At 39.6% G+C, this 15,002-nt stretch overlaps 1 protein-coding gene across 1 annotated transcript in view; it reads left to right on the top strand.

Moving 5' to 3' along the window:
• RHOA (ras homolog family member A) overlaps positions 1 to 14,636 on the top strand; it is a 28,342-nt gene extending 13,706 nt beyond the window's left edge. Inside the window, exons 2-5 of the mRNA XM_026110581.2 lie at positions 5,817 to 5,974; positions 8,826 to 8,946; positions 12,217 to 12,347; positions 13,376 to 14,636. Coding sequence (XP_025966366.1) covers positions 5,819 to 5,974; positions 8,826 to 8,946; positions 12,217 to 12,347; positions 13,376 to 13,549 — 582 coding nt within the window. The 5' untranslated portion in view covers positions 5,817 to 5,818 and the 3' untranslated portion in view covers positions 13,550 to 14,636. The remainder of the gene's footprint in view (positions 1 to 5,816; positions 5,975 to 8,825; positions 8,947 to 12,216; positions 12,348 to 13,375) is intronic.
• Positions 14,637 to 15,002: the final 366 nt, after the last annotated feature.

Here is a 15,002-nt window from a genome sequence, read left to right on the forward strand (position 1 = left end):
AGGAGGCACTGGAAATGTTGGTCCTCAGGAAAACACACAGCGTGCTGAACAGAAAAAGTGAATTCTGTTGCAGTAAATAATGATACTTTTTGGGGAAAGTGTGTTTTAAAAGTGGAAAAAATATTCTCCCGCTTACCATTCTTCTGGGGTATTCGTTAGATTCCCTTAACAAGTAGGGCTTTATGCTGCATGATTCCCTTGGAATGTCACTGCACTTGGAAAAAGCAGCCTGCTGTAACGAGGATACTGGTGTGGCAACTCTCGGCAAACAGGAGCTCCTTGTGTTGTAACCTTCTGTGATGTTAGTGGGATTGAGTAAACTCTGTCTAAAGCTCTTGTAATACCTATGAAAGGCCCTGGTCTAGGTTGAGGAAATGTCATAATTGAATCTCTTCCATTCAAATGAGTCATTTGAGTCATGCTGTGAGAGTTTCCACTTGGAATCTAGCAGACTAGCTGGTTTTAAGGATCCATAAATGCAGAGGTGAGAGGAGTGGTTCATTTAAGAGTAACAGAAATTGTAGGTCTGTCATCTTGCTGCAGACGAATGTATAGATTCCACTGGAGATCGCTGCAGTCATTCGTGCAGTCACACTGATTGGGGTAGAATATTTTTGCTGAATGTTTTGTACACATCTTCAGTGATGTTGCTCCAGCAGCTTTCTGGATTTATTGCTCTCTCCCTGCTCTATGCATTGTGTAAAACGATGATTGTGTTCAGCTTCTGTACTTGTCTTCAGCTGCCATGAGGTTTTGGTAGCTTGGACTTGGTCTATCTGTAGCATCCTCATAACTACTTTAGATACCTCTGTGCATATAAAGACATACTGGTGACAGGCTGTACTGCCACAAATACTGATTTGCATGCAACATAAGTACTGGAAATCTTAATTTTACTTTTTAGACTAGCAAAGTGCTTTCTGATTCTTGTCAGAACATACTGCTCGTACAAATTTGATGCGTTTCCAAGTTTCAGAATACTTGATTTTCCTAAGTCAAAATGCAACTAGAAGACCCAACTGGCATGAACGCTGTTAGTGTTGTCCTTGTGATATGCACCACTAAGAAGCAGCCATGTTCTAAGCAACCAACTTTTTATCTCAATTATGTTACGCTGATGTTGTTCCTCTGAGTGTTTGCCAGAGCTGACAATACCTGGAATGTATTTATTTTAAATAAAAATAATTAGCTAAGAGGCTAATCTCTGCACTGAATCCTCCAAAATAGGAAATGAGTACTGTAAATATGCTAATGCAAATAAGCAATGAAGTAGGAAATAGCTATCTTAATTCTTCAAGGATTGCTCTGCAGGCTGCTATCGCCATGACTAGATATCTGGTAAAATTTGAAGGAGCGTCTGAGGAAATCAGCAAGCATCAAGTTGTATAGAACAAATATGGGGTCTTTTTGGACACATTGTACCACTTGAACAATTTCCATATGCATGGAGACCTTTTGAAGATGTAGATAACATCAACATAGGAAGAAAGCTGGGTGCAGGCTCAGCAGCAGCATTCTGTCCTTCAACATTCACATTTTGCATAGAAGTGAAGTATATTGGTCTGGCAGCAAGTAAGGTTTCAACTTCACCAGCAGAGAAGAAACTTCAGGTATCACAAAGCTGCAAGATTCATGACTACTAGAGGCAGGAGGAAATAAAAGGCTGTAATATTCAGTGACTTCCTCCTGCAGTTGGTAAAGGGTGGTATCTGGTGATCAGACCTGACATCCTGGGACGTATGCATCTACCCACCAGTCCCCATCTGAGTTCTTTCTGAAAAGTTGTTGAGACTCTTACACAAACTAGCCACAGCCTGCGCTGCTTGTCCATATGAACACTTGTGATAATGCCAGGAATGAGACTAAGCAAATCAAAAGCAACTCCTAGGGCTTTGGAAGGGGATGAAAGATTTGAAGATAATATAAGTGATGATATTTGCCTCCTTAATCAGATTTTATACAACACATTTGTTCAAAGGACATGATGTAGAGGCATCTGCTGAAAGGTGATACTAAAGGAAAAAAGATGGGCATGTCATGGGCCACCAAGATATGATAAGATGGATGAGGGTCTTTGTGAGCACCTGGCAGGATTTTCTAGAAGTTGATGATAAGGGGATTTTAATTATCCCAATGTTTGATGGAATAGATGTGCAGCTGGATGGACAGTTCAGCAGGTTTAAGAGATGTGCTGGGGACAGTTCTGCACATAAAAGATTGTGAACAGGGGAGGTTCTTGCATGGTTGATTCTAAGTAGTAGGAATGAAGTGTTGAGAACATCCTACTGAAAGGCAGTTTGTTTGAAAGAGTGGTCTTCGCCATTGGACCAACAGATTTCAGGAAAGATTCAGGCAGGGAAAGCTTTGTGGTAGGCTTTTCAGAGGAGAAAAGATCGTGAGGAGATGTAATATACCTTAAAGAAAAAATATTATTTTCGAGCTGTTTTATAGGGAAGGATGTATAGAAAGCACTACATCAAATCATAATTTTTTTACTGAAACGAAGTTTTTTCCTCGATCTGAGGCAGGAGCATGTAGAGATAGAATCCAGAAGGCCAAAGTATAAAATGAGGCTCAACTGGTAAGGAACATTACAAAAAAATCTAGAACTGCATATGTTTTTCGAGGAAGATAAATGCAGAGTTAATCTGATATTCCACAGAGAAAGAAAGCTATCCGTAGGTGATACCAGAAAGGTCAGCTACCATAGGTACTGTAACAGATAATGCAAATGATAAAGTGATAAGGCCTCAGCTATTAGTGCAGAAGAGAGAAATAAAGAGAAACTGAAGAAAGAATGGTTATTCTGTTCCATCTTCCACCTACTTTTTCTCCAGCATGGTTTCTTCAATGACTGAGGTAATTAAACAAGGATCATGGTTATTAACTTGCATCTGAGGCACTACAATTAAGCTCAAGGGCAGAAGTAGAACTGGGGATAAAATAAAACACTTATCAAAAAGGATAAACAAATGCATAACAATGGAATATTCCACTGTGTAAATAGAGAGCAACTGATTACATAGCAGCTCTAATGAAAAAGATCTGGGAGTTATCATGAATTACAAGCTGAACACATGTCAACAATGTTGTGTGTCTTTTTCTCCGGAAGACATCTCCAATATCATGTTTAAACAATAATATATCTCGGAAAACCAATAAAATAATCTTTCAACTCTTCTCAATGTTGGTAAGGCACCAGGTGAAATACTGGATCCAGTTTTGGGGCTCCGTGTTTTGGTAAATGTGCAGTAGTTAGACCATGCCCAGAAGGGAGCAGCAGGAAAGTCTAGAGAATATCATTTACAGTGAAAGCTTGAATAAACGGGAATTGTTTTGCCTGAAGAGAACACTCCATGAAGGTATATATTCTCAAATACACTGGAGGAAGGGAATAATCCGTTCTCCTATGCCCACAGCAAATAGGATAAACAGTAATAGGCTTATATTGCATCAGAGACAGTTGAGGATACCCTTTAGGGGAAATTTTCTCATAGTAAATGTAGTGAAGCATGCTTCAGAAGTTTTGTGAGACTTTCAATATTATAGTTTTTGAACAGCAGAGTAGACAAAGCTGACGGAGTAGACAAAACTTGCAAGTAGTTTATCCTGATTTGGTTTGGATGATTTCCAGTTCTGTAAAATCAAATATTACCATTTGCTAGAAAGTATTCAAAGCCAACTAAAACCTTTTTAAACTGTGAATCATTTTAAGCCTTCCACAAATGTAAAAATAACCCCAAAACCTTAAGGTAAATAATTTAAATGTGTGTGCATATACATTTGCAAGGTGAATGAAGCCCATGTTAGAGATGGGATTGGATTACTCTGAGCAGCTGTTTCTGTTGAAGCTGTGCTCTGACAGTCCTTGAGCCCTTGCTGCTTAATGGCTGAATTGGTCCTTCTCCGTTTGCCTCTGGAGCAGAAGTACAGAAGCTCTGTAATATCCACTGCTGCTTCACCACACAGTAGTATTAAAGGTTGGGTTTTAGGCAGTTTGACTTTTTTACTTGCTTAATTAATTAAATTTACTTGATTAATTTTTTTAAGGTGAAAGGGGAGATAGAAGGAAGAAAACATTTTGTTGTATTCTTTTCTTCTCTTCCGCCCTTCTTTGGGCCCTGTTCCCCTCCCTAGTAGTTCTAGTCATCCTCTTAGAGCTTGGACTGGGATCGTCATGACTAAGGTTAACTCGTAAGGCACTCCTTCTGCGGTGGTTTGATCATACAGAGGTGGATGTTATAGTGGCGTCACCGTTTGCTCCATTTTCAGGAGGCTTCATGGGATGACTAAGTGGCTTCCCCTGGAGCGCCTTCTAAACTGCCCTCGCGTTACAGAGAAGAAAGTAGTTATGGTTCTGTCCTTATTGCAGTCCCTTGTAGCCAGGTTCCTACATAAATCTCTGGCTTGTCCCTGCAGTGCTCATGAGTAAACACCCAGGGAAAAGTAAGAACAGAGCACTGCTTTCAATATGGGGATTTCCTAAGCCAGATACAGTTTCTGTGTTCTTTGTAATCAACGCAGGAAGTTTTCTCCATATATTTGCCCAGTCTCACTTTAAGCCTTTCTTGTGTCCACAGCATCCTCTGGCTGAAGTTCCACAGGTCAATTGCCCATTGCCTTCTGGTGGGTTTGAATCTGTTCCTACTAGTTTAATTTCATCCCCCTCTCATTCATTTATGGGAAGCAGTGAAGAACAATCAATCCTTATCCATTCTGTTTCAGCCAGCTTTGATTTCATAGATCTTTACTCCACCCACCAAAATCATCTCTTTTCAGTCCCAACCTACTCATTCCTATTGTCAGGCCCTTTTCAGCTTTTCTGTAGTCTTTTCGAGACCAGCAGTTAAAGTGTGAGCAGGCCGTGGATTTGTACAGTGGTCATACTGATGTTCTCTTCCTTTCCTAGCAGTTCCTGCCATTTCATTTTGTTCTTTTGACTGCTACCAAGCTGATATTTCCAAAGAGCTTGATACTTGACCCAAAATCTCGCTTGTGAAAGGCAATGAGCAGCTCAGACCTGCTTGTTTTGTAGATGAAGTTCAGACTACTGCTGGGCAATGTGTTGAACAGCAGAGATCTCTGTGGAGTATTGCTGTGGTTTCTCCATCTGTTTCCTTCAAACTGTTAGGAATCCCTTCCCCTCTCCCCCCTCCCTTTACTTAATGCAATGTGGTAGCACGTGTTTCGCTGGAGCACAAAGGATGAGGTCCAGGAGAACAGATTGAAGAATGAGATATGTGCCTTCAAAAGTCTTTAATGCAAGGATGTTAAAGTTTGAGAAACATGTTGATTACCTTGAGATCCTTCTGTCAGTGCTCTGATGTGATGGTAGAGTACTCCTCAGTCCAATTGACTTGCACAAAGTCTGTGGTGCTTTGTAGTTAAGACAACTCAGTATGGCAAGGATATGTTATTGCCTTTGAATTTAAGTATCTCGTTCATTCCTTTACTTGAACTTTTCAGAAGATGCTGTTGGCCAATGCTGCTTGCTCGCCCGCTTTCTCCGTAGGTTCCTATCTCAACCTATAGAGTAGGTAAAGAAATGATAAAACATACTGGTCTCCCCTCTTTTCTGTCCCTTTTATAGCTGTCCCTCTCAGCAATATGATGACATATCCAGGGGGATATTTTTCTCAGAAGGATGGGAATTTGGACTTGTATGATTCCAGATAGTTACCTGTCTTGTCTGATTGCTGTAGTGCACCCCAATTTAAAAGTTCTTATTGATTGGAAACTTAGTGGTGGTCAGTTCTCTGGCATCTAAGTTAAAAACTGCACTAGAAGAATTAATAAGTCACCATTTTGTTTTTCAGCAATGGCAGCCATTCGAAAAAAACTGGTTATAGTGGGTGATGGTGCCTGTGGAAAGACCTGTCTGCTGATTGTATTTAGCAAAGACCAGTTCCCTGAAGTGTATGTTCCCACTGTGTTTGAAAATTATGTAGCAGATATCGAAGTGGATGGAAAGCAGGTACGTATACTGTTCTGTAACAGTTACATGGACTTGCTTTTATTCTGAAAAGCATGGAGATCTCTGTTTATTAAAGAAATTCAGTACACAGGCTTACTGTTATGTTGCAAATACATTTCTAAATATTAAGCATGCTTCCATGAATAAAGGTTGACCTTGCTAGATCCTGCTTGTATATGATGTCTGTTTAACAAAATATTTCTAATCTTATACAAGTTGAGATTTTAAAAACATACAGTACTTCCAAGTAAAATGTTGCAGTAGGTAGAAGTGGATGGAACAAATCAAAGATGTACCTACACGCAAGAACACTAAGCCACTACCTTTGGAATTGCACAACGGAGTCCTTGTTTTGGTAGGGACCTGATACCGTGATTATGGAGGCAGTAGTTCCTAGAGATGGTCTTTTCTCATACACCTTCCTGGCACACACAGTCATCTTTAGAACGGATGACTGGCAGGCTTCAAAAGGACTTGACTGTTGCAGAACATCAGCATCATCTGTCCTACCTGTCTGAAGGAATGCATTTCTCAGCAACCAAGCATACCTGCAGCTCACTGAGATTAATTTTTAGTTTGTTATTCTGTAAATGAAATGTTAAAATATTTCAGTTTTAAGTATTTTGAAAATTTGTTTTCAGTCTGTTTGACCTCTGAATCTTTGTTTGCCAAACTAGCAAACATGCCAAACCCCTATTCCAAGAGGCAGTTTTCATAAAGCTGCTGTCTGATAGCTGGATAGGTTGCCTTCTGCTTTTATGTCACATTAGGTAGTGTGGGAGGTGTAAAACTGCCTTTCCAGGATACTCTGGAAGCATCTGAAGCAGAAACTTTGCACCTTGAAAGTCCAACTATTTTCAAAACCTTTTAGGCAGCCGTGGTTTAGGTTTCAGTTCTATTACTTTAACTACACAAAACTGACTATGACTATGACCAGTGTGCCATAGGTCCTCATTTAACAACGTGGCAGTTTATGGTGATGGAGGTGCTGAGTTTCCCCATTTCTTACCTTGCTCTGTCATGTGCTTTTGTTCTGGATTCAGGTACAATCAGAACATCTTTCAGTCAGTTCTAGTTCAGATACAGTGACAGATTCAGCACAACTACTCAGTTTCTTTTCTGATTTAAGAAAAAAAACTGAGACAGGTTTGGGTTTTGTCTTAAATTTGATTTCCTAATATTACAGGCATGGATTACTTGTGGTTTAGTCATTAAAGTTGATGCTTTTCCAGTCTTAAAAAAAAAAAAAAAAAGGAAGGAAAAAAAAAAAGAAAGAAAGAAAGCTTCTCTTCCATGGTATGAATATATAGAAAAAAATTTTGTTTTAGACTAATAATAGAATATGTTCTCCTCCCAGATTACGTTTTCTGCAGTTACTATATTGTATCTTAGACTCTGAGGGCCTATTGGGTACATTAAGATATGTATGATATCCATTTCTGTCTCTTATCACCTGGTCAGATGCAGCCTGCCTCATTCCCTTCTGCCTGAATCTCTGCATCTCTAAATTGGTTGAACGGGGAGTCATGCCCTACCAGCCTCTCACAGCCAGTATCTAGATAAAAATTGCACAAGCAGCTTGAGCAGTGCGTTTTCTGTTGTGGAAATGTCAGCTGAATTTCACGCAACTAGATGACATACTTATCCATGCACTTTGTCTCCTGAACACCTAATTACGTGAGTTTGTAGAAGAGCTATGCTAAAGACCGTTCTGTTTGACAGCTGCTTGCCTGCTGTCCTTTTAGAAGAGCATTACCAGAAATATTCAGAAGCCATATGAAGAAGAAACAGATGATATGAGATGTGCCTTTTTAGATAGGCCGGAGGACCTGATTTCAGTGTTATCTGAGGAATCCCTCAACAGAGGGATTTGCAACTGTGAATGCAGAGAGAATTCTGAGACGAGTCTGTATCTCACAGAAATATGGGAGAATTTCTTTATATGCATATAACTAAGGCTGTGTATCTTAACAGTTTAACCAGACAGTTGCACTGCATGTTCAAGCTCACTTTGTGTTTCAGTTCTGCTTGTCTATCTTTTTCTGAGCTGCTGTGAGGGTTTTTTTCCAAAATTTTTGCACGAGAGCTGAGAAAAGAAGAGGCGCACTCGGTCAAAAGACAGGCACATCAGAGAATTCCAAACAATAGCATATCTTGAAAAGTTTGATTAAACTGTTTAAATTTCCTAATTTAAATATTGGCTGTTGCTTCTACGCTTTTAAACAATCCTATTGGGTTGTTCTCCCCCAGCACCACCATAAGTATAAATATTGAAAACATGGGCTACGTTATTCAGTTCTTAGCAACAAAGAGCTTTGCACACAAATCAGCTTTATTTCAAGACAAATTGCAGGTTCAAATTCTTGCTGTGATGGAGGTTTAATGAATTTGGGTACAAATGAGTACTGTCTTGACATTTCTTAGTCACTGCAGGTTCCAGCTGTAAACCAATTGAAAATGTGCATAATCCTAAATGGCATATGCTTTGAGAGTTCTCTTTCACTGAAAACAGATATTTCTGGAATGCTTATCAAAGAGATTCCCAGGCCTTTGGAGCTGATTCCCTTTGATTCTTCTGTATTGCTTTTATTTTAGTAGCTTTTAATGTCTCTTTCACAGAATTGACAGTGGTCATGGGTATAACGAAAAGTCTCATAAACTGCAATAAATTGATTTTTGGAGTTATGGAATGGAAAATTTCTAATAGTTCTCCTGTGAAAGTGGTATGCCTTGTATTCTCCTTTCAAGTGGTGTTGAGTGAAATCTTTTTATCCGCTTTGCTTGGGTTGCTAGTTTCTGAATCAAAGCTTCCCTGATGATTTGGCTTACCACCGTGATCTTTCTTCCACAGGTCGAGTTGGCTTTGTGGGATACAGCAGGACAAGAAGACTATGATCGACTTAGACCGCTTTCTTATCCAGATACTGATGTTATACTTATGTGTTTTTCAATTGATAGTCCTGATAGTTTAGGTAAGTATAGCAATAATTGAATCAGAATTGTTTCTCTGGATCTCTCTGTCCCCCTAGGAGCTTATACGGTGCAATCTATTTCCATGCATTTTAATGATTGAGAGCGTTTTTAGCTTCAAAATCAGTATTTGTTCAAGTATATAGCTTTCAGAAATTATGATCTTAAAAGAATCTGTTTTCTTCAATAATATTAAGTGGCAGTTTGAAAGCCTCAGCAGCATGCTGAGTTTATGCAGGGCTCTGCTGAATAATTAGAGCAACACTTAGTGGAGACAGCTCATTGATTCAGTTCAGTCACCCAGACCTGGCAGTGCAGAGGGTCTGACTTGCCGAGAAAATGTTGTCAGTGTGCTCATCCCTTGGGAAGTACTGCTTTATTTTGACCCCAAGCAAGCAGAAGGGCCGTAGCTGCACTCTGTACATCTGGCTGTCCACTGAGTGGCATAGCCCACCCAAGGTTTGTGTGTGTGTGTGGGGGGGGGGGGGGGGGGGTGATAGCTTTTTTAATTTCTCCTTGTAAGGTAAGAATTCTTATACCTTCAGGACAACACTATATCCAGGACAATATAGTAACTCCCTTTCTGTATAAATGGGAATGCTAGCTTTGTGTTTTCATCCTTTTTTCCCACTCTGTTTATTCAAGAGAGATCAGCCTGAAACACACTAAATCATTTAGTCCCAAATAGCCTGTTGCACTGAAGAGAGCTTGACACAGAAAGGGATAGCTTGCTTTCTTGTGGAAAATGATGGCAGAGGCTGCAGATTTAGGCTATTAGGCTGTTCTCCACTGACTGAAGTATCATTGCAGTGGAGAAGACAGAAGAATAGACTTGTTTTGATTTATGATTTGGAAGCTCTGAAAATATGTTTCAAACACCTACTCATTTATTGGATGCACATCTTTTCTCTGTGGAGTCCAAGACTGAAATTTTAAGCAATAGGTTTAAAAATGTGATGCAAATATGCGTGTGTGTGATCCTACAAAGTGTTTTTTTGAAGAGGGTAAAGAGCAGGAGATAGAGATGCTCTTATTTTTAAGACTGAAAACATCTCTGGGACTTTGATTTCTTTCCCATTTAAATAGTAATTACCCCTCCATTCTAGTCTCCTAAATAACTACTTTGTGGTAGGACTTTCTTAAACAAGTGAAAGAACTACTGCAAAAATTCAGTTACCTGCTTCTCAACAGTAGGTTTTGTTCACTAGTTGCTATTTTTGTAGATTTTATTAGAATGCAGATGATAAGATGATAAGAAAAATCTTTATATGCTTAGATTCTGTGGGCATGAGAAAGAGTGTGTGTAGGTATATGTATGTGTGTGAGACCAGCTGTACTTTGACAAGGACCTTGCGTATGATGACTGACTGGTATTTGTTTGTAGTTGGTCAAAAGTACATCCATACATTGTGCATAGAGGCAGTTCCTTGCCAAGAAAAATGAGATCCTTCTGTTCTGTGTGTAAATGAAGAGTGTCAAATCTATTTAAGTGGTGCTCATAAAGGAGATACAAATTGTCTCCCAAATATATTAAACCACTGAATCCTTAAGAGTTTTCTACTGCAAAGATCATCATGATCGCTGCAAGCTGTTCTCAGAGAGGCTTTTTTCCACACCTCTGCTCCTGCCTCCTGGAGTTTGGTCTCAAGAAGAAACCAAGAATGAGACGAAAAGGAGGCGTGAAGCACAAAAATGCAGTTCATGTGAGGATTAGTCTTGAATATATCTGCCCCAGTGGTCAAAAATACTGTTCCTGACACAATTCTTAGAAGGTTTGAGTAAATGAGCAAACAAAATATTCCTGAAGATGTTACAGTGGCATTACAGGCTGACAGGGATAATGCTGATGGCTGTTCAGTCTGATTTGTTGTCTTGCTTCTGAAGGGTAGCAGTCAAGGAGCAGGCAGTTGGGTGTGAGAGACGGTGTCCACCTAGAAGAATCAATGCCTGCTTGACATCTGATCTTTCTCCCCATCACTTCCTCCAGATCCTGCATTTAAAAACATGTTTCATTTTCTTTGTCTCCCTGTGAAACAGTTCAAGGTTCAGCTGGTGGCAGAACTATAGCTATGCCTGGTGTGGCTGTAACAAGCTACATGTAAGGTTTGATCTGTGGTCAGCCCTACCGCATATGCTACTGCGCTGGGAGCTGCAGAACTAACTAACTGGCCACCATCAGATCAAGATGGATTACTGAACTCTGAAGATACGGATGAGTGCTTCCGTGAAGCCAAGCAATTTTTTCTTCCCTCTCCTTGCTTTCTGCTCACCAGTGTCAGGGTCCCTGTGTCACTGGGGAGTGGTAGAAAGAAGTGAACTGCCAGACCACTCTTTGGGTGTGAGACAGCTAGAAGCTTGCACCCCTGCGGTACAGAACTAGCTTCAAAATGCTTGTGTATAGTTACTCTTTCAGGCAAGAAACCTATGCCATAATAATTAATATCTCTTCAAAAGCTGAAGGGGATTTCATGAAGATAAAGTGGGGTATATAACCTGCAGATATATCACCTGCTGAACCTTAGATGTCTCAGAGTTTCTGAAAGCAAAGCCTGAATGTTTGGGGCTATTCAACACTTTCTGCTGTAAAAAATTTATCAAGAGTATGCTTTCAAAAGCCTCAAGTCTTACATTTACAGCTCCAATTAAAAAAAAAAAAAAGAAAAATGTAAGGAAGTTATGTTAGGAGACAAAAGATTCTTGCATATGAGCGCAGATTAATTTGCTGTAGATACAGAAAAACAGCAAATCTGCAATTGACTTATAAAAAGTTTTTTCTGTGCATCTGTAACTAGCATATAGAATAAGTTTTCGGCTACATTGATGGGACAGTTGGGAGGGATTGTTTGGTTTTGTTTTTAAGAGGAAGAAGAGATGTAAAAAGTTCTGCTTCAGAGTTGTGCCCATTTTCAGCTTCTGGAGATAACGTTTCTTTTGAAGCAGAGTATTACGTAACTCTGCTTCAGAGTTCTGCATGCTGTTCTTTGAAGTATCTGATGCTGAGCATTGTCAAGTAGTTCCTGAGAGATGTAGGGAAACCAAAAGTTTAGGCATCCTTCAGCTTTTTTTTTTTTTTTTTTTTTAATTACCATAGACTAGCATGTCTTTTTGGTAATACCAGAGTAGGCTTACTCGTTTCCCAAATTAAAAGCAGGAAAAGAGAATCAGGGTGGATTTTCAACCTAAAACCAATGAGACAGCACATCCAAACTTTAAAAGTAAACTAGCTCAAGTACTGGATGTCATTATAGTCACTCTTGTATTTTTTTTTCCAGAAAACATCCCAGAGAAGTGGACCCCAGAGGTGAAGCATTTCTGCCCCAATGTGCCTATCATCTTGGTAGGAAACAAGAAGGACCTGAGGAATGACGAGCACACAAGACGAGAGCTGGCCAAAATGAAGCAGGCAGGTTCCTTTCAGATTGTCTTGCAATAAGCGAGGGAAGTGTGTGGGAGCTATACCAGAGCATTAAATGGGCATTTGCAGCTTGCTGCCAGCTTCCTATGACTTGCAGAAAAACAGAATGGAAACTGGACGTGTTTCTGTGACACAAACCAGAAAGTATATATCACCTTTGAGTGTTTGTTTTCTCATATTGTATATTTTAAAAGGCATTTTCAACGATGAAAATTGCTATATTAGGGACTGTTAAGTTCCTGCCAGTCAGATGCTCCAGGCTGAAGAACTGGAGTCATGAGATAGAAATGAAGTTATTTGGAGACATTGACACATCAAGTACATGCATGCTTGATATTTTGTTCTTTATTTTTTATGTTCAGGATGTATAAGGAAACAGTTTCATTGGTAGGTGTTTTGAAGTAATAACCGCAGATGCTGTAGCTCCTTCCTGACCATAGAGCTTAGTTTCATTTTCAGATCGTGTCTGAAACCCCCCAGCTTGGGTATAAGACTGCAAATATTCTGCTCTATCCTGGACTTTTTGTTCCTGTTGCATAATGTTTATTTTTAGACAAGGACTGATGAGCCAATTTGGAGAATTGTTCATAGGCTTTTGTTACTATTATGGCAAAGAGTTGCATAAGTGCTTACTGTTACATATAAGTAATCTTTTGCTTGAATTTCAAAAGGTCCTGTGTCTTTTAAACTCAGAGGTGTTGTAAAATCTGTCATGTCCTCAAGCATTGGCACAATATGCAAGTATACACACAGTCTGTGTAATCCAAGCTGAGAGATGCAATAAAGCATACAGCATCATGAGTAAATAAGCAAATTTTATTTTAAATTTTCCTTTGATTAATTTAAAGGAGCAATCATAGCAGACCTGTTAATAATAAAGTAGCCTATTACTTATGTTCATTTAATCTAGGAATTTGTTTGCATTTATTGAGAAGCTGGATGGGGAAGAAAATAATAGCATGTTCTGGTGTGTTTTTGGATTGTTCTTATCTGGGCTTGCTTTTGTGTTGTTACAGGAGCCTGTCAAACCTGAAGAAGGAAGAGATATGGCAAACCGCATTGGTGCATTTGGGTATATGGAGTGTTCGGCAAAGACCAAAGACGGTGTGAGGGAGGTTTTCGAAATGGCCACTAGAGCTGCTTTGCAAGCCCGGCGTGGCAAGAAAAAGTCCGGGTGCCTTCTCTTGTAAAGCGTGGCCAGGGGAAGATGGCCAAAGGAGCACCCTGCACTTGAGTAATTTTGAAGTGCTGTTTATTAATCTTAGTGTATGATTACTGGCCTTTTTCATTATCTATAATTTACTTAAGAGATTTAAAAATCGAGTCATCTTGCTACCAGTATTTAGAAGCCAACCATGATTTTTATAACAATCTGCATCAAATTCATCTGTGCACCCAAGGTTAACCTCAACATTCCTCTAACAAACCTTTTCTGCACTCACAGGATATGCCAGGCGCTAACTGAAGACAATTCTCTATTTTCTTTCTCCTCTCTAGAAAGAGAAAAAGCTGGCAACACAGAGGATTGGTCTGTAACTACTTTATAACTAATGTCCTATTCTAATTGAGTACAACAGTTAAATGGCTGTATGTGGAATCAAGTGTAGCTTCAGTGCTATCACATTTAGAAAGATTTGATTTCCATGGCTCTGTGGTGTAAAACATTAGTTTGAAAATGTGATCACTCTGAAATGACCAAGTCCCATTCAGCTAAGGAAAAGTGAGGGTTCTGTGGTTTCATGTTAGTTACCTTTTAGTTACTGTGTAATTAGTGCCAGTTTAAATGTATGTTACCAAAAATAAATCTATTTACCCCAGCTTAGATGTAGTATTTTTTGTATAATTGGATTTCCTAATACTGTTACTTGTAACCTCTGCATTAAGGTGTTCTGGGTTTTTTAAGAAACTGTATTTGAAAATAAAGTCCGATGGAAAGCAGCTGATCCTTTTCCCCTGTTCATTTGTAAGACTGACCCATTTGAATGATTTGAGTGGTCTGCATACCCAGGAGGAGTTTTTTCCATGACGTACCCTAGGGATGAGAAAAGACAGCCTGCTCACACTCAAAGCTTCTGAACTGTTCAGTTGCCTTAAATTCATTGCTGGACCCAATTTCAAAACTAAAAAATGCAACTTTTTGTGTAAGTTTGGTTACCATGTAGTGATCAGACTCCTAACCTGTGAACTTCTTGCTGTTCTGCAGCCAACTAGACTCTTTCTGTATTTTCATTTTTCCAACAACTAATAGAATAAAGGCAGTTTTCTAAGCTCCCTGTATCCTGGTGTCTGTATTCCTCACTCTGGCGTTTTTGGCCCAGTATCTGACAACCTGAAGCAAAAATACCATTTTTGATACAGTTGTCATAGGATTCAGCTAGCAATTGCAAGTCTGTTTTTTTCCCCCTCCAGTGAGCGATACCCATCTAGCGCCTGCAGTGGTTTCCAAAAGCTGCAGCACAGACCAGCCATGGGATCCCTCACCCTGCCTCGCCCTATGGTGAGTGGCAAAGCTTCCCCAGAAGCCTCTTGCCAAAGACTTTTCATATTCAAACCAAGTCAGCTGAGATGAATTTGCCATCTTGAATGTGAGCACAGACTAGCAGGAGGAGAGGAGGGGAATGTAGGAAGAAGGGGGTGTTAAGA

Source organism: Dromaius novaehollandiae, chromosome 12, assembly GCF_036370855.1.
Source record: "Dromaius novaehollandiae isolate bDroNov1 chromosome 12, bDroNov1.hap1, whole genome shotgun sequence".
NCBI classification, from domain to species: domain Eukaryota; kingdom Metazoa; phylum Chordata; class Aves; order Casuariiformes; family Dromaiidae; genus Dromaius; species Dromaius novaehollandiae.